General features: G+C 44.5%; 1 protein-coding gene across 5 annotated transcripts in view; it reads right to left on the bottom strand.

Annotated features, from left to right (window-relative positions):
- SETDB2 (SET domain bifurcated histone lysine methyltransferase 2) overlaps positions 1 to 24,713 on the bottom strand; it is a 124,208-nt gene that overhangs the window by 76,150 nt on the left and 23,345 nt on the right. For 4 of the 5 annotated variants that reach the window (XM_077484250.1, XM_077484248.1, XM_077484246.1 and 1 more), the window contains exons 3-6: positions 16,344 to 16,469; positions 12,734 to 12,796; positions 4,688 to 4,742; positions 3,278 to 3,835 (exon numbers count right to left, since the gene is read on the bottom strand). In XM_077484250.1, coding sequence (XP_077340376.1) covers positions 3,278 to 3,835; positions 4,688 to 4,742; positions 12,734 to 12,796; positions 16,344 to 16,469 — 802 coding nt within the window. The remainder of the gene's footprint in view (positions 1 to 3,277; positions 3,836 to 4,687; positions 4,743 to 12,733; positions 12,797 to 16,343; positions 16,470 to 24,713) is intronic. The other variant, XM_077484249.1, reaches the window with a different exon arrangement.

The raw sequence follows: 24,713 nt of genomic DNA, 5'->3' as shown, positions 1-24,713 counted from the left end.
ACCAGAGGTTTTAATAGGCTTCATAACAAAGGGGGTGAAATACAAACGCACATGCCAATTATCAGTTTTTTTATTTCTGAAAAATAGTTATGTATATATATTTTTCTAATTTTACTTCACCAATTTATACTATTGCGTTCTGATCCATCACATATAATTCAGATAAAAAAAAAAAAAACATTGAATTAAAGTCTTTAATGGAACAAAATAGGTAAAAAGCCAAGGGGGGTGAATACTTTTGCAAGGCACTGTAGAAATTGCATGCATGTGAATAGGATGTGGAGCTAAATTGGCTTCCAAAGGGAAATGGATCCTAGGAATATCAGACCTGGATCCTGGGAAAGAAGCATGCTGGTATATTGTGGTGAGTGTTGTTAATACCTTCATGTATTCAAAGGGGGGGGAGGGGGGGGGAATTGCTGAGATATGAAAAGGGGAAGGGACAACACCCTGAGTCAACAGTGGTATACAGGAGGTATATGAAATTGAAAGGTACAGTTCCATTATGTATGTGGCATGAAACGCCAGAGATTTGAATGCAAAACAAAGTCCTGTAACCTCCCTCTCACTGTTGCAAACCATAATTTGATATCCAGAGTATGGCATGCAAGTTGACAGTCCTGGTCCATGGATTAAAGCATATAGTCCAAAGAAGAAAGAGTAGATGGATACTTACCAGGTGGTGATGGAAAAACAAATCTACAGTGCCAGTATCATTGCCAATTTCCAATGAGGCCCGTCAAGCATAAGCAAGTGTTCAATTCCTCCAGTCACGGGGGCAAGGTGGACAAGGAAACAAAGTCTAACCGGTTTCGCTGGTTTAATGTCGGCTGCATCAGAGGAAGTGTGGTCCCCTCAGTACATAGAATAACATAGTCTGATAAAAACTGAAACTACCACCAATACATGTACACTATCAACTGAATAGAGATTACAGCAGGGGTGCTGAACCTTTTGAAGAGTGAGGGCATCTTAATTGATTTGGTAACTGGTTGTGGGCCACAATGAACTCTGGTGTTTTACCAGCCCCCAAACTGCAAATGTAAATCATCCCTTACTGTCCCGAGCCCCCTACAAGGCTGCTTTCAGATTGATGCACTGCTGTTTACCCGCAACATGGGTGGAGAGCAGCCCACCTGTGGCTTAGCTGCTTTCAGAAAGCTCGCCGACCACGCAGGATATAATAGAAGTCTACGGCTCAGTGCTGCTAACTTGCAGCAAAGCTCCAGGTGCACTGCGCTGTACCTGTGGATCAGTGTGAAAGCAATGCAGTCTAATAAACCGTTTTTAATATGCCCATTGCAGAAGTGCAGTGCACTGTATGTGATGTTTAATACACTGAACTTTTCCTCTTCCTGCTTCTGCTGGCATCAATCTCTAATCTCTAGGCTGTTAGAAAGGTCCCAGACCAAATGCACTTGGTATCACTCTGCCTACGACAGGAGTCAGCACTACAGGGGATGCATAGGCTTATGCGGCTCCTGCTCATTCCGCAGCCACCTGCTTCCTCTGCTGCCGGATTCTTATGCTCTGCGATGACGCGTTGACAACCCATTGATTGCAATCTGGCCTTGCCGACCCACCATCCTAGAGCATGGGCATGAGCTTCCCTGGTTTTAGGTCGAGGGCCACATCAGAGGGCTCTGAGGGGAACATGTGGCCACAGGTTGGGCTACCCCTGGGACTACAGAATAAACCTAAACACATTTTGATTCACAAAAAGCAATCTTCTTCAGGTAACCACAGCCACTATAATGTTGGCTTTGATTTTTGTAAATCAATTGATCTTATTATAAATTGTATCGTCTATGTAGAATTGTGTTGTTGGAATCTGATGTATACTTATTTACATTTTAGAACATGCCATCTGATCTAATCCCCTGATGAAGATTTCTTTTTGTGAATTAAAACACGTTGGGGCTTATTCTGTAATCTCTATGCAGCTTCGGCAGCTTACAATGTATATGTATTGGTGGTCGTTTAAATTTTTATCAGATCAAGTTTTTCTATGCATGTGTGGATTTAAATTTTTGTACAATATAAATGTATCAAAAAGAAGAAGTATAGTCAAACCTATTTCGGTTATACACGGAGCTGGTCCAGACTCTGAAAAGATCCAGACTGTATGGTTGGAATCTGCCCAGAAGCATGGACCAGCACCAGGCTCCGCCACGCAGTGATCCTCTGAAAGCCTGAGCCAGCTGCTCCTGTCCCCACCACAGCCCAATGCTCCAGTGAGCACTGGAGGGGCAAAGCAGACAGCTACTGACCAACAGTCACGGCTCCCTGCTCAGAGTGGAAGGGGAAACCGGAGTGATCAGCGGTGTTTGATCACTCGGATTGATGTTGCATCCACCTAGGTGAGTATAATGCTTTTATTTTTCCCATAGCTCCTACATCGCTTTGAGTTTTAATCTGTAGGATCAAAACTTTGTGCCTGAAAAATTCCATCCACACTTTGTTGAAAATAAGTCTTTATATTCACATACAAAACACAATTTTGTGGGAAAAGAAAACAAGTAGTGACAAGCTACATGAATGTTTGACGGAGTACAGTTAAATATTTTTCATATTTGTATAAATGAACACCACATGAGTGTATTAAAAGGAATTAGAGACGTGGCAAAAAAATAGCAGCTCTATTAACATATAAAAAGTAGTTGAGGGGGGGGGGGGGGTTTATTGCTCTGTTGTATCCTTAGTGCTGAACGTACATCTTCACTTATTCCTATGAAGGATCCATTAGTGCAACCTTTCTTAGCGATGTTCCTATGGGTTGCTCGAGCTGTGGCTGATTGACTTCCCTGATCTGACAGTGCCTAAATAGTTCCAGTGCCAACACCAGCAGAGCCAGCTGCATGACACCAATGATCTTTTAAGCTGTAAGGGTGATATTCTGATGGGCAATGTCAGGGGCATTCCTAACACTTGCCAGCAATGTAAGAGGCTTTTAGAGACCTTAAAACTACCTCATGGGTTCCTCTGGGCACAAATGTTGCAAAAGCCTTTACTAGAGGGTGCAAGATATACAATATTTTATTCAAAAGAGGAATCCCTCGTCTGGATCCTCCATAGTAATACATAGCTGTTGACAACAGTACTTTGGAGTGTTCAAATCTAGCTTGTATCAGCCTAAAAAAACAACAAAAATAACTACAGAATGATATGCACATACAGCCTTCTGTTTCCACAATAATGAATTTGGCAAACAAGTTATACCCACCAGTAGATTTCCTACCTTAAAATACACTCCTCAGGGCAGATCAGGCATACTTACACGTCTAAACATCCATCCGTACAGTCACAGCATCCAATGAAGAGATCAGTAAAATTATTAACCGAGTATCCATGTGGCCATGGGCTCTTCCTATATGTAAATGAAGATGGTTTGGTCTTATCAATTTCATTGCAGAGCGAGACTGGCACCAGTTCCACATCTCTGCTAATATCTGCTTCTTGAGTTACAACTGGGCCCATTATGAGATTTCTCTCCAGCTGAAGGAAGGTGTTGAATGAAAAATAGTCCAGAAATAAAAAGTTGCACTTTGTCTGAAAGAGGTAAGCCTGCACATCGTCAAAGTTCCGCAGACCCTTTCCACAAGGTGTTTTGTAGATGACGTCCAATGACCTGGAAAGAAGGCCAGACTTGGCGTGCCTCCGCTGGAACTGACACATGATGGGAAATCTGAGTGGGTTTCCTCTTTTGCTGAAGTATGGATTCACTTCAGACAGGCATGCCTCTCCGCAAGTATGTTCCAAAAAACGAACACACTGTGTGGTGGAAGGTAAACTTATATCACTTTCATTGGGGTCTGGGCTGGTCACCTCTTCTTCACTGCAGAGGAACACAACAAAATTAAAATGTCATCAAACTTATACTCAAATGTAAGCATACCTGGCTCAAATCCTATAGCGAGGGTTCCAATAAATGGAGGGCAGTGGTATGACAAAACTGTAAAGATAACTTTTTGACCACAAACTGAGAGGATAAATTATTTGGACAGGTTGGAAATTTTCATACAAACCTCATAAATATCAGCTAAGCATCTAAATAAAATGCATAATAGTCTCAATTCAATTCAGAGGAAAAAACAGTAGTAAAATAGTTATGGGTTGGCAAAACAAATTATCTTTATGTGGTCTTAAAAGTTAGGTGAAAGAATTCAGCAGGAATATTTTTTCATTACAAGGAACGTTAAAAGAGTCATTTGAGAATATAAAAAAACAAGACAACTATTTATACTCACCTAGGTGGATGCAGCATCAATCTGATGCTGCATCAGTCCCCTCACAGCTCTGCAGTGAGAACTGAGTGATCAAGCACAGCTGATCGCTTGGTTCTCCACCTCCGCTCTGAACAAAGAGCCGGGACTATCAGTTTCCAGCTCTTGCTTCCCATGCTCACTGAAAAGCTGGGATATGGCGGGGGTAGGAGAGGGCTGGTTTAGGCTCTCAGCGGATCGATGAGAGGCTGAGTCAGCTGCTGGTCCAGGCATCTGGGTGGATCCTGCCTGTAAAGTTAGGATGTTTCCCCAGCCTTTAGCCAGCAAAAACGGCTGCAGCCCACCACCCGGAAGATGCCAGGGGATACTGGACCACTGTAGGACCAAGATAAATATCGCAGACTTCCTCTTAAACTTAAATTCACACTTGCAGTTCAGATATAAAGTGGGCTGATAATGCTTACCATATTTCTGGCAATTGATCCTCATCTTTTGGCAGTTCAACTGAAGTATTTTCATCTGTATGAATAAAAACAAATAGGTATAAACTGTATTATCACTTTGAGTTGCTATGCTGTTTTTATTAGAGCTCGACTTTCCTGCAGCATTAATCACTTGTACTGTGGCAGAATGGCACGGCTGGGCGAGACGACGTTCTGTTACATCGCTTCGCCCTGTGGCCACTAGGGGTGCGTGCGCGCCCGCTGCTCGCCCCCGGAGCCGATGCGAGTACCTGCAATTGCTCCTGTGATTACTGCGGACACACAGAGAACCAGGATCTGTGTGTGTAAACACACAGTTTCCGGTTCTCTGAGAGGAGAAGAGATAGATCGTCTGTTCATACAGAGTATGAACAGTAATCTGTCATCTCTCCTACACAGTCCCCTCCCCCCTTCAGTTAGAACACACACTAGGGAACACAATTAACCCCTTGATCGCCCCCTAGTGTTAACCCCTTCCCTACCAGTGACATTTTTACAGTAATCAATGCATTTTATAGCACCGATTGCTGTATAAATGACAATGGTCCCAAAATTGTCCGATGTGTCTGCCATAATGTCGCAGTCCCGATAAAAATCGCAAATCGCCGCCATTACAAGTAAAAAAAAAAAAATTATAATAAAAATGCCATAAAAAATATCCCCGATTTTTTTTAACAAAAATACAAGAATACAGATCAGCCTAAACTTAGGTAAAAAAAAAATGTTTTTTATGTAGCGGCCAGAACCCTTTGTAGGGTGGCCTTGACTTATTGGGCTTACCGGTTACCTCCGTTTGGCTTAATCTTTCACGTCTAGGGGTTCCCAGGGTTGATACCCAACAATGTGGATGCTGACACGAATAAAGTCCTTTTAAAAGGTTTTATTTTTCAGGGGTAACATCCAATAACACAGTCTCATATAGGAACAGAGGGCAAGGGTGAAGAACTCAGGCACTTTGAAGTGCAGGCATAACAAAGTCTCTAGTACCACACAGAGAGTAGCCACTCGCAGCTGGGCACTTCAAGGCTGAACAGATCTCTAGCCAGAGATCATGACAGTCAGCACGTCGATTCAAAAATTGTCAAATCCTCTGAACATGTACAAGTTATAACTGAAAGAGAACAGGAACCTTTTTCCTCAGTACCTGGAACATTCTCGGTCTCCTTGGTAGTACTGGAAAAAACCTGAATTCGTCAATTTCCTTCCCAAACTCAGTAACCAGGCTCTTCTCAGGATGCCGCTTGTTGGCCCTCCTCCGAAGAGTCCTCCTCCGATCACTTTAGCAAGCTGTGGTGCCCTTCCAAGCCGAGAGCACACCCGGACACCTTGAATCCTCCTTCAGTTACTGCGCCTTGGACCAGCCAGTTCCGAGACTCGGGAACAGATGGATCCCTGCCCCAGACCAATCGGGTTTATTGGGGGCAACCCATAGATGCATGTTGCATGATGTTGGACACCCCGTGACTGGGACCCCTCATCCTGGAAAGCAGACACTGACCCCACGGGCCTCAAACTTCCCCCTGAACACGTGACCTCAACATCTTAAGTACCCTTTCCCAGACTCCTCAGCAGGGCACGGCACACCCACTGATTGGTTCCGAGAAGGCTGATACCCAAAACATCCAACCAGGCCTGGTTCTGGCCTGTCATGTGCACCTCACTGTACACATGACCAAGCAGAACTCTAACACAGCCCAGCCAAAATGATGTCAAAGTTAACCTACATAATTAACCCTCAGAACCCCTACTGTTCTGTGGAAAAACCAAATTTAAACATGAATAACATTTTGTCCAAAATGTCATCCTCTACCTTTAAAATATATTTTTGGAGGATATTTATTATAGCAGAAAAATATTGCTTTTTTTTTTCAAAATGGTCATTCCTTCTGTTTATAGCGCAAAAAATAAAAACCACAGTAGTGATCAAATACCACCAAAAGAAAGCTCTATTTGTGTGAAAAAAAGGACGTCAAATTTGTTTGGGAGCCACGTCGCATGACCGCGCAATTGTCAGTTAAAGTGACGCAGTGCCGAATCGTAAAAAGTGCTCTGGTCAGGAAGGGGGTAAAATTTTCCGTGGCTGAAGCGGTTAAAGTGTATATTGCTTATCAGTCCTCAGATGTGGTTGTCATTCTTTTTTTCTTCAAGCTCCCCCCTAAACCCCTTTTTTTAAATTTGTAAACATGATCTTGGCTGCACCACTTCCTGTCCTAGGGTGACATTGGTTACATTTTTTTTCTGTATCTAGAGAAGCAGCATTGTCACCCTAGGACAGGGCTGCGGATACCCTTTCCCTCTCATCTTTAACATGGGGGCAATCAGAGATGGCTGGAAACAATCCTAACTAATAACAGCAGAGTGTACAGGCAAGTACAAGTTCACCTGATTTCTAGCAGAATAGGTAATTTTTTTGCACTTATAAACAAGGCCAAGTATAAATCCAAGGAAAAAAACAAGCTTAACTTACCAACCAGCTCGCAGACAACCAAATAACCTGTCTAACAGTATGCGTTAAAAGCAGGGTTTAGTCTGCATTTTCATCATTCACTAACTTAAAGGTGTCCCCACAGTGGAGGCACATGCATTCTGATGGATAGGTGAGAGCAGGTAGACTGAAGGGGCGCCACCCCTTCTTAAAAGGCACAGGGGCACACTGAACACCCAAGCATATAGCACAATGGCTGCAAAGGTGTCAGTGCATCGCCTGACCAAAAACACAACAGTGATACGAAAAGGACGCCACTTGGCCCCATCTATAGCTGGCTATCGCAGTAAGAAGCATCGGAAGGCTAACAACAGGTATAAACAAATGTTTATACCTGGGAAGGATGGAGAGGACTAAATCAGGCAAGGAATAATCAGCGCACCTCATCCCGGCTTTAGCAATTAAAAAGGAACGGAAAGGGGTAAATGGGACTGTTGCGGTGCTGATATTAGTAAGGAACATAGAATATATTTAAAAGGGATATTTTATTGAATATGTTAAAAAATGGCCCAAGAAAGGTCAATGAATACAAAATTAGAAAACAACAGATATTAATTTTCATACAAACAATGTACAACGTCCATCAATTAATTTAAATAAAAGTGGAACTTCCGCTGATCGGAACCCTCTCCCCCTCCGGTATCACAATTGGCACCTTTCAGGGGGGAGGGAGGTGCAGATACCTGTCAAAGACAGGTATTTACACCCACTTCCGGGCATAGACTCCCACGGGAGTCTATGCCTCTTCCTGTCCCTGCGCGCTGTCTGCTGGGACACACACGGGTCCCAGAGACAGCGCGGACAATTCCTATTGCGCTGCACGACTCGCGCATGCGCAGTAGGGAACCGGGAAGTGAAGCCGCCGTGCTTCTCTTCCTGATTCCCTCACCTAGAATGGTGGCGGCAGCAGCCGAGAGCCGAGCCATCGATCGGCCTCGGCATCGCTGGACCCCGGGACAGGTAAGTGTCCATTTATTAAAAGTCAGCAGCTGCAGTATTTGTAGCTGCTGGCTTTTAATATTTTTTTCCACAGTGCAGTCCTGCTTTAATAGACCAAAAGATGGAATATAAAAAGAAGTCCATTGTTAGGATTTATATACACTTTAAAACCAAGTACTCCACCTCTCTAAGAGTACAGTACTCGGTCTTATACCTGTTAGCCTGTTGTTAACCGCCTGCCAACCACCTCACGCCGATATACGTCAACAGAAGGGCTCGTACAGGCGAACTAACATACCTGTACGTGGCCCTTTAAGAAAAGGTCAGGGGGTGCGCCAAGCTTTGCGAGTTGGGTCGCGGGTCCCGCGGACTCGATTGCTGTGGGGGTACCCGCGATCGCCTCACAGGGAAGAACGGGGAGAAGCTAATGTAAACAAGCATCTCCCTGTTATGCCTAGTGACAGTGTCACTGTTCTCTGCTCCCTGTCAGCTCGGGAGCAGAAATCAGTGACTTGTCACACGTAGTCACGCCCCCCCCCCACAGTTAGAAGCACTCCCCAGGGCACACTTAACCCATACACTGCCCCCTAATGGTTAACCTCTTCACTGCCACAGTCATTTACACAGGAATCAGTGCATTTGTATATCACTGATTGATCTATAAATGACAATGGTCCCAAAATTTGTCAAAAATGTCTGATGTGTCCGCCATAATGTCGCAGTTACGATAAAAAAAAATAAAAAAAAAATTGCTGATCGCCGCCATTAGTAGTAAAAAAATAAAAATAAAAAATTAATAAAATGAATAAAAATGCCATAAAACGATCCCCTATTTTGTAAACGCTATAACTTTTGCGCAAACCAATCAATAAACGCTTATTGCAATTTTTTTTTACCAAAAATATGTAGAATACATATCGGCCTAAACTGAGGAAAAAAAAAATGTTTATATATTTTTGGGGGATATTATAGCAAAATGTAAAAAATAATGTGTTTTTTTTTTTTTTAATTGGCACTCTTTTTTGTTTATAGCGCAAAAAATAAAAACCGCAGTGGTGATCAAATACCACAAAAAGAAAGCCCTATTTGTGGGGGAAAAAAAAAAGGACATAAATTTTGTTGTTTGGGAGCCACGCCGCACAACCGCGCAATTGTCAGTTAAAGCGACGCAGTGCCGAATCGCAACAAGTGCTCTGGTGAGGAAGGGGGTAAAATCTTTCAGGGCTGAAGTGGTTAAAAAAAATTTGCAAATATTTCAAACAAAATTCTTTCACGTTTTCATTATGGGGTATTGTTTGTAGAATTTTGAGGGAAAAAAATGAATTTAATTCATTTTGGAATAAGGCTGTAACAAAGTGTGGAAAAAGTGAAGCGCTGTGAATACTTTCAGGATGCACTTTATATATCTCTGCAGACAATTTTCAAAAACGTATCTGGATTTTCTGTAGGTTATAAATGAAAACTATAATATCACTTTATTTTTTGGGGGGGGGGGGGTCCAAAATTTGGGCACGTAAAGTGGAAATTCTTGGTCTGGCTCTCAGGTGTGCAATGAGAACATAGAAAAACATATTATACTATTGCAGGTCGATGTGGTAATTTCATGACATGTAGGAAGGTTTTCATTGTTTGGAATGCATTCAGGCTCTAATTTCAAACCCCTCCATTGATTGCGCTTTCAGAAAACACACAAAAACACACTGATCTAATAGAAGTCTATAGGAAAGTGCAGGTAACCCACACGAAATATGCAGGTACACTGCACTGTGGGGAAAATGCAGCACGGCAGTGTGAAAGGGGGTTCAAAGCCAAACTTTTAAAACCTGAAGTTATCCCTTGCAGTTGGGTTGTACTTCGCTTTGGGCATGAATTGTTTGTTTAGCCTAGGGAAGAGTAAAAGTGATTTTACTTACCTGACCTTCTGCTGTCCACACTCTGCTGTTGGATTGTCCCTTGATGTCATCAAGTCCAATGCAGGGCTATAGACCTTGGGGAGAAGACGCTGCAGGGACAGGTCTAGCAGTGCAAAGGAATGGAGAATCAGGTATGTAAATCTACTTTAAGAAGTCCTTTATACCTAAATGAGCAATTAACCCTTGCAGTTGGGGATGCAACCCCACTGCAAGGGATCATTTTTGGGGGGTTTTCAGAGTTGAGCTTTAAAATCACACTGTAAATTGCTCTGGTGTTATTTATAAAATTCAAGTCTTACATAGTCCAAAGGTGATCTGTAGGAGTGACTCTGATAATATAAAAGTAGAATACAGCCAAATTAAAAATTATTCAAATGAGGAATTGATGTGTGTGCAAACCAGGAGAGCCCAACAAGCCCAGCCAGTCTTGTTCCTCCAGCAGGGGGTGCCAAAGAGACACTCAGCCTGGATTGTAAAAGGATGCAGAGGAAATTACACATTATTATGGAGTCCAGAAATTCTAAACAAGCCACATTATCCTGCTACAGAGCAGTGTCAGTCTGAGCTGTGAAGTGCAGAATGTGGAGAATAATACGCTTACCTCAATGTGAGCCTGATTATTATTATGCAGATAATGAAGAAGCCAATCTCCTGCTCCATTGAGCCCAACCTGCCTCTCCTCCCTAGGAGAGCCCAGCCTTCACCTGTACTGCTTAGCTCACTTCACTCTCATTTTAGTATCGGCAATTGCGGCTTTTGTCAATCTGCCTATGCACCTAAAAAAAAATCCTTCTCTGCTTCGGCATTCTGGGCCCCTCGGATAAACCAACGGGGCCCAGGGAAATGTAATACATCTATTAACTTACCTGGGAGCTGCAGGGGAAGCGTATATCAACTGTCTAGTCTGCCTGACTATGTAATGAAACCTAACGCTGCCGAGCCCCTCTGTCAAATTCATAGCCCGGGCCCCCTACAGGAGGACCGGTTGTTCACCCTTATCAGCTGGCCTGGTGAGATCACAAGCACACAAAAAGTGTACAGAGTGTACAGTATGGCCAAACCTCTGAAGAGAAAGGACCTCTAACCTTGAACCAGGGCACAAGGCTCATGACAGAGGTAAGGTACACCATCTTCTACCTAGGCCAAAGCCAGGTGGACTCCACTTCTTAGGGACCTGCCGAAGCCAGTCAACCAAATACTTGAAGGGCTCTCCCAAAGAGACACCTCTCTGGATGGGGGAGAGGCAGAAGACCCAAAGGCCACAGAATTTTTCCCCTTAACATCAGGGCAAACACACACAGAAAAAAAACATGTGCAGTGGTGCAAGTGCTTGTGAATAAATAGTGACACACATTGGCCATTAGAAGAATTGCTCTGGCTAGCCAAAAAGCCTAACTACAGTATAAAGTGACATGACTCAATGCCAGTGAAGAAAAAAAATGGTGTGGAACCCAAAGTGTCTTTCTTGCACCCCTGGGACGCCACCAGGCCAGAATCAACCGGGGAGGAAAAGGACCTCCCCCCACTCCCACCTTATTACATCGGACAATTACTACATAGTTGCCAACAGTACCGATTTGCCTGGGACATTCGTGAAAAACAGACCCATGTCCCGGGTAAAAGGCAGAAAATCCGCTAATGTCCTGGAAATCGGGATGGACATTGGAACGTAAGTGTGGCGGATGCAGCAGCAACTGGAGAGGCTGCCCGGCCAATTACTGGAGCCGGCTGCAGCATATACAGGGTGGCGAGTGCTGGGAGGAGGCGTAGGGGGAGACGAGTCCTCCGGCTGCATCTGAAGGAAGAGCAGATATTCTGCTGTGAGGCTGAGCCACTCCAAGACCTACGAGGACACCCCCCATGGAGTGTGCCAATGAGCCAGGTGGGTCCTGCTCCAATCACATTGCACTGGTGAGACTGCTCTGATGGTAAAGGGGGACTTTAAAAGTAAAGGACTATTTAGCCACACACCCTTTGAGCCATGCCCAAAATTTAACGGACTTTAAGCCACGTTCATTTTCACCACACTACAATTACTTCAAAAGGCCAGACACGCCCCAAATTACTGCGTCGCTTATGAAAATGGTGAGAACGGGTACTATAGCAAAAGGCAGAGAAGCAATTAAAGTCACTAAAGATTCTTCTCTGTACACACTGCAATTTGTAGGCAGCCTTCTATAACCAATCACACTTAGAGGTCTATAGGGAGCCAAGCAGGGCAGATAACAGTGTGACCATACAAGGCGTGTTTTCTATTAGCATAAAGGATTGTCACGGGAGGTGCTCTGGATAGTAACTAAACATGTGCAGGCACCTGGAGGCACCAGTTTTATCATCCTACAATGAATATGCAAGTGCAGACAAGCCCAGGGGTTTTTAAAAGTGAAAAGTAACAATGGCATGCTTTGGGGAAATTAGGTACAAGTCGACAGGGCATATTACAAATTTCCATCCCGACATGTTATCTTTATTGCAAAGGTATATCCAGGTATGCATTATTTGGCTCCTGTTTATTTGTTAGATGCCTCATTCTGTAATAGACAGTAGCTTAAGAAAAGGAACCATGCTAAAGAAAAAAATCAGGCTTAGGTGCATCATTATGAATCTCAGATTGAAAGCAGACTGTAGTGCTAGGCTATTAACCCACACAGTTGCTGCAATTCAAAGATGTCCTTAGAAATGCTTACTTACTGCAGTCATAAGGTGCTTGATCTAGTAAATTGTCATTCACCAACAGGAACGCACTTGTATATTCTAAAAAGAAAGAAAAAAAAAAGTTCACTATTGCCTGTAGCAGCCTCTCTCAATATATGTATCCCAGATAATCATTTTTTGGGCTCAAGGAATCACTGCTAAAATCAATTCATCAGGGAATAGTGGGAAGAATACACCATCTACTGCGGCAGTCACAATGCCACCTTTACTGACAGTTGAAATGATTATATGTGTTATGCTGCCGAACTATCCAACTGGATGGTTGATCAGCCACAATGGAGGATGGCTGATCAAGCACAAAAGGCAGACTTGAAGCACCACTAAATATATAATAGCCAATTTTTATGTTAAAATGTTTTTAATAGTTGCTTCATTCCAGGAAATGATCATAAATTAATAATATATATTTAAAGTGACCCATACCCCTCGTCTTGCTATCCCAGCTAGCAGTGTCTATGCAAAAATACTGTTTTAAAGTTCATTATTGATCTCTTTCTTCGTGTCACAGCTCTAGCAATCCGTAGATGGCAGCTGTGAAACCTCTAAGCACCAGATGATGTCACTGCCAGATCCAAGTAGTCAATTGTGTAGAGATGGGGTAATGATACTCTTACATGTAGCATCATATCATAAAATCACAAGATCGTGGACTGCTCATGTTCACACAACTAATATTAAAAGAAAAGTCTGCGCAAAGCAATTTTGGTCATTCTTCCTTTCTGGGTCACAGAACACTTACTTTTGTTCTCCTGTAATCCAGAGTCAGCTGAGAGCGGGCTGCTGCCGGTCCTAACCACTTCCCGACCAGCGCACGACGATGTACGTCGGCAGAATGGCACGGGCAGGCAAATTGGCAAACAGCTTATTGAGATTTTTTTACCAAAAATATATAGAAGAATACATATCGGCCTAAACTGAGGAAAAACATTTTTTTTATATATTTTTGGGGGATATTTACTATAGAAAAAAGTAAAAAATAATGAGTTTTTTTCAAAATTGTCACTCTATTTTTGTTTATAGCGCAAAAAATAAAAACCGCAGGGGTGATCAAATACCACCAAAAGAAAGCTCTATTTGTGGGAAAAAAAGGACGTCAATTTTGTTTGGGAGCCATGTCGCACGACTGCGCAATTATCAGTTAAAACGATGCAGTGCCGAATCGCAAAAAAGTGGTCTGGTCTTAAGCCAGCAAAATGGTCGGGTCTGAAAGTGGATGTGGGACAGCTGCGGCATCAGACCGATGCTGTCGCATAGCAGCAAATACAGACGTTTGTTTGTTTTTTATACACCAAATTTCTTTTTTAACCTCAGGAAAACAAAGCCATAAAATATAGTAGGTGAGGTTGAAAAAAAAGAGACACAAGTCCAACCTATGTGTGTGATTATATGTCAGTATTACATTGTATATCCCTGTATGTTGTGGTCATTCAGGTGCTTATCTAACAGTTTTTTTAAATTATCGCTGCTCCCTGCTGACACCACTGCCTGTGGAAGGGAATTCCACATCCTTGCCACTCTTACAGTAAAGAACCCTCTACGTAGTTCAAGTTTAAACCTCTTTTCTTCTAATTTTAATGAATGGCCACATGTCTTGTTAACTACTTCAATACAGGGCACTTACACCCCCTTCCTGCCCAAGCCAATTTTCAGCTTTCAGCACTGTCTCTGTTTAAATGACAATTGCGCGGTCATGCTACACTGTACCCAAAACAGAATTTTTATCATTTTGTTCCAACAAATAGAGCTTTCTTTTGGTGGTATTTGATCATCTCTGTGTTATTTATTTTTTGCTAGACAAATAAAAAAAAATCTACAATTTTGATAAAGAAAAAAAGTTTCCCTTTTGTTTCTGTTATAAAATGTTGTAATTAAGTTTTCTCCTTCACGAATGGGCACTGATAAGGTGGCATCGATTAGGTGGCACTGATAGGCATTGATAGAGGGCACTGATGGGCGGCACTGCTTCGTAGCATTGATGGCGTTGATAGGCATCACTGATGGCACTGGCAGGCATTGGGGATGGGCACTGATTGGCAGCTGCCTGGGCTTTGATTGGCATTTCCCTGGTGGTCTAGGGTGGCATCCAAGGGGGGGCTGTGCTGATAAACAATCGGCACAGAGCCCCTTGTCAGGAGAGCAGCCGATTGGCTCTCCTCTACTCGCATCTGTCAGATGAGAGTGAGGAAAAGCGGTTCAATGGCTCTTCCTGTTTACACTGTGATCAGAGGCTCTTTACTGAGATCTGTGTAGCGGTGTGTCAGACTGACACACCAAAAGAAGTTGACTGTGGATTCTGCCAAGTCAGCAAGTGGCCATACTGTTCACACACTTAAACCGGGGTTAAAAGTACTTTTGTTACACCACTTCCCTATTTCAATTGCGGTTGAAAACATGCATTTGTTTGCTAGTAGAAGGATGCTGGAGGATAACAGTAACAGAAATGGGCAGCATCGTGGATGGGGAGGCCAAAGTTGCATGTTACAGTGAAAGAAGGGGGAGTCAGTAGTGACAATTGTACTGAAAAAAAGAAGGGGTAGGAGGCCAGCAAACTAGGTGAGCAGTGATCAGGCTGTGCTAAATCAGCTGTGGGTGGGCAGTTCAGGGCTAACTGGGATGTGGCCATCAGCGAGCGATTGATAATTCATGGGTAGTTTAGCAGGTGTTTATTTTGACATGAAGAGTGTACATAAATTTGCTCATATGGAGGAGCCGCCAACAGCTTTTAGTAATGTGGTGGGAGGATAAGATACCCCAAGGAGAATGGCCTGCGGTCTCCTCCATCTAATATTAAATGTTTGCTATTTTAATTAAAAAAAAATGACCTTTACAAACATGTTATACTTTCCTGCTCTCTATTGCACAGAGCAGCCCTAAACCTACTCTTCTTGGGTCACCTTCTGGCACTCTTGGTTCCTTTTCTTGTTTGAATGCCCCCAGAGCAAGCTGCTTGCTCTGGGGGCACACCTGCAGGCTTAATCCTGAACCAGGCTGTGTGTGTATTGACACACAAACCATGGCTCAGCCCTGCAATCTGCTCTCATGGCTCCTACCTCTGAGTAGGAGGAGAGGATAGAGCCGCTGCAAACTGGCACCATGAGATAGGACTCAGGTAAGTGCACAGGGGGTGGTTTTGGAACCACCTTGTAGGTAACCCCCCCCCCCGATACCTACATATGTTTGCCTAATTTGGCCACAGATCGCAGAGAGCTCTAGTGTGGGCATAGCACAAATATCATAGGAGAGAGGAAAGATGGGGCATTGAATGTGAGAGTGCAGAGATGGTCAGATGATGGGCAAACATAACTTTATCTGATAGGGGCCAGATAAGGGATGAGAAGGGACAAGAGTGGAGATCATAAATAAAAAAAAGGTACCAGAGGGAGTCTTCTATCCAAAAGATTTTTTAAGTGCGCCCCACAATGAATGCTTTTGGAAAAATCATCTGAAGGCTACCTCTTCCAGTGTATAATTTTAAAAGAGGGTCCTGCAGGTGTATTATTAAAATCTAGAAAAGAAATACCAATTCAAGCACAATAAAATAAATTGATTGGCTCTGATATTTGCCAGAAATTATTTGTCAACTTACCTTTGTCTGTTGCTGACCCATCCTTGATTTTTTGGCACAGCAGCCGAAGTGTTTTCTCTACTTTTTCAAATAATATCTCAACATTCCCTTGTGTTTGCTGATCTTGCCAGAATGTTTTTGCTTCACCTGCAATAAAACCAAGCCACAAAATAAAATTTAAAAAAATATGTTAGTTGTGTACTGAGGTTAGACAAGATGAATATATGCAGAGAATGCAGTCCATCAGTACAGTATTAGATCACTTAGGGAGCTGCAATTGCCATAAAACACAGGAAAGAACAGCAGCACACAGCAAAGCACCATGAAAGTGCCAGACCCTAAATTGTATCTTAACCACTTAAGGATCAGGTCTATTTTTCAAACTTGTTGGTTACAAGTTAAAATCATTTTATTTTTTGCTAGAAAATTACATAGAACCCCCAAAAATTATAATATATATTATATATAAAAAACACACAGATGTGCTCATAAGTTTACATACCCTGGCAGAATTTATGATTTATTGACCATTTTTCAGAGAATATGAATGATGATAAACACTTTTCTTTCACTCATGGTTAGTGTTTGGCTGAAGCCATTTATTATCAATCAACTGTGTTTACTCTTTTTAAATCATAAATCACAACAGAAACTACCCAAATGACCCTGATCAAAAGTTTACATACACCAGTTCTTAATACCGTGTATTTAACATCAATGACAGCTTGAAGTCTTTTGTGGTATTTGTGGATGAGGCTCTTTATTTTCTCAGATGGTAAAGGTGCCCATCCCTCTTGGCAAAAAAGCCTCCAGTTCCTGTAAATTCTTGGGCTGTTTTGCATGAACTGCACGTTTGATATCTTCCCAGAATGGCTCTATGATATTAAGATCAGGTAACAGCTGGCCACTCCAGCACCTTCACTATATTCTGCTGTAGCCAATGACAGGATGACTTGGCCTTGTGTTTTGGATCATTGTCATGGTGGAATGTCCAAGTACGTCCCATGCACAGCTTCCTGGCTGATGAATGCAAATGTTCCTCTAGTATTTATTGATAACATACTACATTCATCCTGCCAACAATTTTGACCAAATTTCCTGTGCCTTTGTAGTTCACATAGCCCCAAAAATAGTATTTTTGTACTCACTGTAAAATCCTTTTCTCTGAAGTTCATTGACGGACACAGCTCCAGTAATTGACCGTATGGTTATTACGCCACCTTCAGGAGAGGACTAGACAGAACATGTAATACATGTGAAATACAGCAGAACTGTACAGTTCTGCACAGGGGGGCGGTCCCACTGGTAATAACCATTCAGCCTGCTTCCTGCAGCTCAGTACATCAACAAGCAGTAGAACTTAAGCCAATAGGAGGGGAGGTCGCTGTGTCCGTCAATGAACTTCAGAGAAAGGGATTTTACGGTGAGTACAAAAATCCTATTTTCTCTTTCGTTCATTAACAGACACAGCTCCAGTAATGTTGACCGTAGGGACGTCCCCAAGCAGTGTCATAGCGAGGGGTGGGAACAGAAACATAACTTTACCCACAACCAGAGGTGCTCCCTAATGGGGGAGTCACCATCTGAACCAACCGCATCAGAACTTGCGGTCAACATATGCATTAGAGTGCATTGACATTCAAAAAGGTAACTTTCTCTTAACAGAAGAAAGTGTAAAACTGCAACTTTGCAGCCAAAGCAGGCATCAGAAGATGCCCTTACATCAACTTTGTAAAAGTGTGAACGGACGACCAAGTCGCCGCCTTACACGCCTGACGCTTGATGTCGGAAAGCCCAAGAGGTCCCAATTGCCCTGGTGGAATGGGCCGTAACAGGAAAGGGGGCACCTGCCCCTTCAAGGCGTAAGCCTGGACCACGATCTGTCTGATCCACCTGGAAATGGTGGATGACGAGACCGCCAGTTCTTTTTTCGGACCAGCTACCGAAACGAACAGAGAATCTGACTTCCGGAAGGGAGCCGTGGCAGACAGATATACCCTTAGAGCCCAGACCATGTCCAGGAAATGGAGAGCCACCTCCTTAGGATGTGTCGGTTGGGGACAGATTGTAACACAATGTCTTCATTGAGGTGAAAATCCAAAACCCCTTTGGTAGGAAAGAAGGTTGCAGACGCAACACCACCTTATTCGTGTGGACAACTAGATAGGGCAACTTGCAAGACAAGGCAGCCAGTTCCGAAACCCTCCTGGTCGATGTAATGGCCACCAGAAAGACCACTTTCTGAGAGAGTATTAAAGGGATTTCCCTAATGTTCTCAAAACGGCGGTTTCTGAAGCAGCGATAACACCAGGTTCAGATCCCACGGAGGTAAGGGTGGACAAACCGGGGGGACTACATGCCGGACCCCTTGTACAAAAAGGTGCTCACTAGAGAGTGAGATGCCAGGAGTCATTGGAAAAAGACAGCCAAGGCTGATATCTGTCCCTTCATGGTGCTCAAGGCCAGCTTCTGGTCCACTCCTCGTTGTAGGAACAGCAGGATCCTGGAAACGGAATAGGTGCGTGGACGCCACCCCATCTCCTCACACATGGAGATATAAGCCTTCCACGTACGATGGTATATCTTCTGAGAAGATTTTCGTGCCCTCAACATAGTGGAAATCACAGAGTCAGACAGACCTCGGTTCATTAGCACCTGGCTTTCAACACCCATGCCATTAAAACCAGCAACGGTAAAGCAGGATGGAGAATTGGACCTTGTGACAGAAGGTCTTCTCGCATCGTTAACCGCCAAGGAGCATCCGCCACCAGGCATACTAGGTTGTCATGCCAAGGACTCCGAAGCCAATCTAAGGCAATCAGTATCACTGGAATCCCCTCGGCCTTCACTCTGCGGAGCAGACGTGGTAACAGTTTTAGGGGAGGAAAAAGGTGTAAATCAGCCGGTACTGCTCAGACGGAGCCACCAACACGTCTGAAGCATCTGCCCAGGGATTTCTTGTCCTGGACATGAACCTCCACACCTTTCGATTGAGCTGAGAGGCCAGAAGATTCACATCTTGTGTGCCCAACCGCAGGCAAAGAAGCCTGAACACCTCCCGATGCAGTGGCCACCCTCCTGGGTCCAGCATCTGGCGACTTAGATAGTTTGCCTGCCAGTTTTCTACTCCCGGGATGTATATGGCCAACAGGGCTGGTACATGCCGCTCTGCCCACCAAAGGACGTCAGCAATCTCCCGTGCTGCAGCCAAGCTTCTTGTTCCTCCTTGATGGTTGACATATTCCACCGCCGTGGCGTTGTCCGACTGGATCCTGATCGGACGCCCTCGTAGTCTCATTGACCATGGCCTTCCTGTCGGTAGGGTCCTTAAATGCAGGAGCCCCTTCTACTGGGATTGTGGTTACTTTATTTAACCTGGATACTGGGGGGTCCACGGCTGGGGGAGCCGACCACTGGGGGTTCTCCTCAAAAGGGGTAACACACCGCCATTCTTTTTGGGACCAAAAAGGTCAGTTGCGGGCTTCCCCATTCCTTGTATATTAACTTATCGAAATAAGTCAGATATGGAAACACCTTAGGTGTACGGGCTGGCTTACAGAACTCAAAAAGGGACCGCTACCTCAGCAGAGGATCCTGCCGTGTCCTTTTCAGGGTATCATGCTCAGCTGTGATAAGTGCTCGAACTAGCGTTTTGTCTTGAGCGGACCCGAACGTGGAATCATCCTCACTGTCTGATCGGTCCTGGTCAGCGTCCTCTGACACATGGAGAGTCAGAACTCTCCACGGAGAGGGAGAGTTCTCCACCTTTGCGCTCGCACACCACCTCCACCCTGGTAACTAATGTTTCAAGGACCACCGACAAAGCGTCCAAAGACACTGCACTGTTTGCAGACGAGCCGGTTGCAATTGCAGGGAGGTCTGGCGAAGAAACGCCAGTTTCTGACGCCATGCTGAGCCACCCTGTATGCCACCTTTGCGGACTTAGGACAAGGAGTTCAATCTCACCCTCCTAGCTGCTGCAGACTGAGAGGCCTCCACCGCAGGACTCACCACCCTGACCGAGTGCTACGCCGTGCTGTTACAGGTGCCTGTGTCCAGTGTCAGCACCCAGGTGTCTAGAGCAAAAAATGCTCTGAGGTACAGGAACCAGCGCTGAGGAGAAAAATGGCCGCCGGGTGCCCTGTATAGACAAAAATCACAGGGAAATGGCCGCTGACCATGCTTCTAAGAGACTCGCAGAAAATTGCCGACAAATAACTGTACACAGTGAATGTTCACAGATAATGGTGGCAGCACATGAAGAGCCCAAAGACACCAGCAGAGAGATCACAGACAGCCCAGGGACACAGACAGCCAGTGCAGCCCCCAATCAAGGATCAGAGCCCCCCGGAGGACCCCTGGCTCAACAGCCCAGTCATGCAGCATCCCCCACGGGGGGGGGATAGGGACAGGGAGAGAAGAAAGGGAGGAGAGAGACCCCCTAATCGACCTCCCAGGGAATGCCCAGCTGCTCAATCCCGCCGAGGCAGGAAGAGCTGTACTTGCCATCCGGACGAGCTGGAGGCATCCCATCACAGACCCACACCCGAGCTGTATGGGGTGGCTGTGGGCCACGGCACACTGTGACAAAGACATCTGTAGTCCGGTCATATGTGTGCCCCAGAGCATTGCGCTCACCGGCCACCCCTGGAGCCTGAGGGGCATGTTGTGGCTGACCCAGAGTGTAGCTAGGGTCTGCATGCGCTCGATGGCCAGGCTGGGGAGACTACAAGGATCTATATTATCCAGCCTGTCACACAGCCGGCTGTTGATAGAAGATAACAGGATCTTAAAACCTTACGCAAAAGGCAAAAAAACAAACAGAAAAAATCCCCAGGACCAATGGTCTCGGCAGGGAACTGAGCTGCAGGAAGCAGGCTGAGGGGTTATTACCAGAGGGACTGCCCCCTAGGCGGAACTGTATAGTTCTCTTGGGTTTCACATGTATTACATGTTCTGCCTAGTCCTCTCCTCCTACGGTTAAAATTAAAGTGGCTGTAAACCCTTACAAACCACTTTGACCTGCAGGTAAGCCTAGATTAAGGCTTACCTGTAGGTCCAAGAAATATCTCCTAAACCTACACGGTTTAGGAGATATTTACCAAAAGACAGGCACCACTGTCTACAGCGCATGCGCCATAGACAGCGGCGCGCAGGTGCACTGGGCATGCCGCTGCTAACGGCGATATGGCGTTAGTGGCGGCTCCCATGTGCATGCGCGGGAGTGACGTCATCGCTGCTCTGGCGCTATGAGTGGCTGGAGCAGCGATACCCGGAAGAAGATGGATGCTCCGTGCTACAGGGGACAGCGGTGACATAACTGGCTCCCGTGTCAGGTAAGTGACACATAATGGGCTACTATGCGATGCATAGTAAGCCCATTTGTGTCAACTTGTGTGCATGTCATCAGGCCAAAATCACCAGGGTAATTCAACTTTTGATCAGGGTCATTTGGGTAGTTTCTGTTGTGATTAAGATTTAAAAAGAGTAAACACTTGATTTATAATCAAGTAGTAAACAGTTGATTGATAATAAATGGCTTCAGCCAAACACTAATCATAAGTGAAAAAAATGCTTGCGTTACTCATATTCTCTGAAAAATGGCCAAGAAATCAAATTCTGCCAGGGTATGTAAACTTATGAGCACAAATAACTATATTATTTTCCCCAGAGACCCTAAAGAATTAAAGCGGGCGTCCGCCGTTTTTTTTTTTTTAAAGCCAGCAGCTACAAATACTGCAGCTGCTGACTTAAAATAATGACACTTACCCGCCCAGCGTGCCCGCGATGTCGGCACCCAAAGCCGGTCTCTCGATCGTCTCTCGGGTGCTGCCGCCGCCATCTTGGGTATGGGAATCAGGAAGTGGAGCCTTTCGGCTTCATTTCCCGGTTCCCTACTGCGCATGCGCGAGTCGCGCTGCGCAATAAGGATGGTCCCCGCTGTCTCTGGGATCCATGTGTTTCCCAGCAGGCAGCGGGGGACCTTTGGAAAGGGGCGTCGATTGTGCGAAAGGGGCGTACCTTCTGCAGAATCTACGCCGGAAGTGGGTGCAGATACCTGTACTGTACAGGTACCTGCACCCCCCTCCCCCCTGAAAGGTGCCAATTGTGGCGCCGGAGGGGGGGAGGGTTCCAATGAGCGGAAGGTCCACTTTAGGGTGGACCTCCGCTTTAAATGGCGGTCGTTGTAATACTTTATGTCACACCATATTTGCACAGCGGTCTTACAATTTTTGGGAAAAAAAGTACACTTTTTTTAATAAAAAAGAAAAAAAAAAACTAAAACCTGGAAACAGTAAAATATATTGTGAAAGATGATGTTACGCCAAGTAAATTGATACCCAACATGTTATGCTTCAAAATTGTGCCGTGGAACGACGACAAACTTTGACCCTTAAAAATCTTCATAGGCGACGTTTAAAAATGTCTACAGGTTACCAGTTTTGAGTTACAGAGGAGGTCTAGTACTAGAATTATTGCTCTCACTCTGATCGCAGCGATCCCTCACATGTGTGGTTTGAACACCGTCTTTATATGTGGGTGTGAATTAGGTATGCAGGACCGGCTCGCTTTAAATCATTTATTTTTTTTTTTATTTTACTTTTTTTTTTTACACTGTTCATTTGATAAAAAAATATTTTTGGGTCACGTTTATTCCTATTACAAGGAATGTAAACATACCTTGTAATCTAAAAAAAGAGCATGACGACCTCTTTAACGTGATATCTGGGGTCAAAAAGACCTCAGATCTCACATTTACACTTGAATGCAATAAAAAAAAGTTTTTCCCCTTTAAAACCACTGAGTGGAAGTGACGTTTGACATTGCTTACATCATCCAATGGTATGGAGCCCAGTAGGGGCCATTTTTCCCTCCCTTGACTCAATGACTAGCAGAGGAAAGGATCCGATCATCTCTGCTGCTACGGATGGTACTGATAAGTGGTGGAGACCACCGGGGGCATCTCTCCCACCGCCGATAAAAACAATCTCGCACAATAATCCGCTGCAGAGACCACTTTTATATGACAACCGAGATAAAACCAGCCTGAAATTTGTGTCAGGGCGGTTGCTATAAATAGAAAAGTAGAAAACTGGTCTACTCGCAGCACAGCTTTACACGTCTTCCTTCCTCTGCCTATGTGGAGAGGGGTGTGAACCTTTCCTTCAATCAGCTGTCACATAGTGTATGCCAAGAATGTCCCATTGGTGGAACAGTAAGAGAAAATTCTAACACGATGTGCACTTTATAAACAGTATATAAAAATATAAAAGGTGAAGACAGCAGATATACATGTAAAACTTATGTAGGGAGATTTGTTTCATCTCTGTGCATCATCCGAGGCTGTTCACTTCACTGGGTATATGTGAGGGTTTACATCCACTTTAATCTAAAAACAAAGATGCTTGCCAAACCTTGGATGTGGTGGTCGCATAAGATTTGTCACTTTTGACTACAAACACTTTCCTCTTCCCTTATAACTATAACATGGGGCTGGAGATGGGGGGGGGGGGGGGGGGGGTGTGGTCCACACTCCACAGTGCAAAATCTGGAACAGCTGTGTATGGTAGCCAATCAGCTTCTAACTTTAGCTTGTTCAATTAAGCTAGAAGCTGATTGGTTTCTATGCAGAGCTTCCCCAGATTTTGCACTCTTCATATTTAGTAAATAAGCCCATTACTTGAGACTTCAGTTCAATGCAAAGGAAGTTACCAGCACACTGGATTTCTGCCCCCACCCCAAAGCACCTTGTCCCCATGTTGACATGGACAAAGACCATGGCCAGTGGTTGTGGGGGTCTGCAAGCAAGGGGCTAATCGGAATTTGAAAGTCCTCTTTAAGAAGGGAATATGCTGGGCCCCTTCTATGTGAATGAGTATCGTACACATACCCACTCACCACGAAAGTGTCTCACTTGCCACCACCCCCCTCCTGACCTGCATGCCTGGATAAGGGTCTGGTATGGACCCCCACCCCACCCCATTTTTTATTTTATTTTGGCATTGGGTTCCCCTTAAAATCCATAGGTCATACTTTTTAACGGTCTGCTTTTTTTTTCTTTTTTTAATACAAATCGGCTATGAGTGGGGAAGCACGCTGGCAGCTGAGGAGTCATTGGTTTTTAAAAATGTGGTGGCCAGCTTTCTGGCCCACTCCTTAGCAACCAGCTCAACACGGTAAATTACCGCTTTAATGTGGTAATTACCACTAAATCGAACAAATGCCGCATTCGGTATTTAACTGTAAATTCTTATGCCCTGTACACACGGTTGGACATTCCGACCACAAAAATCTGACGGATTTTGGCCGAAACTTGTGTTGCATACACACGGTCGCACAAAGTAGTCGGAAAATCCGATCGTTCTGAACTAGGTGACATCAAGCTCGTAC

This window comes from Lithobates pipiens, unplaced genomic scaffold (assembly GCF_037356315.1).
Source record: "Lithobates pipiens isolate NorthernLeopardFrog02 unplaced genomic scaffold, aLitPip1_a1.2 Scaffold_16, whole genome shotgun sequence".
Taxonomy (NCBI): domain Eukaryota; kingdom Metazoa; phylum Chordata; class Amphibia; order Anura; family Ranidae; genus Lithobates; species Lithobates pipiens.
Note: the sequence above shows the minus strand (reverse complement) of the source record. Positions and strands in the feature narration are given on the sequence as shown.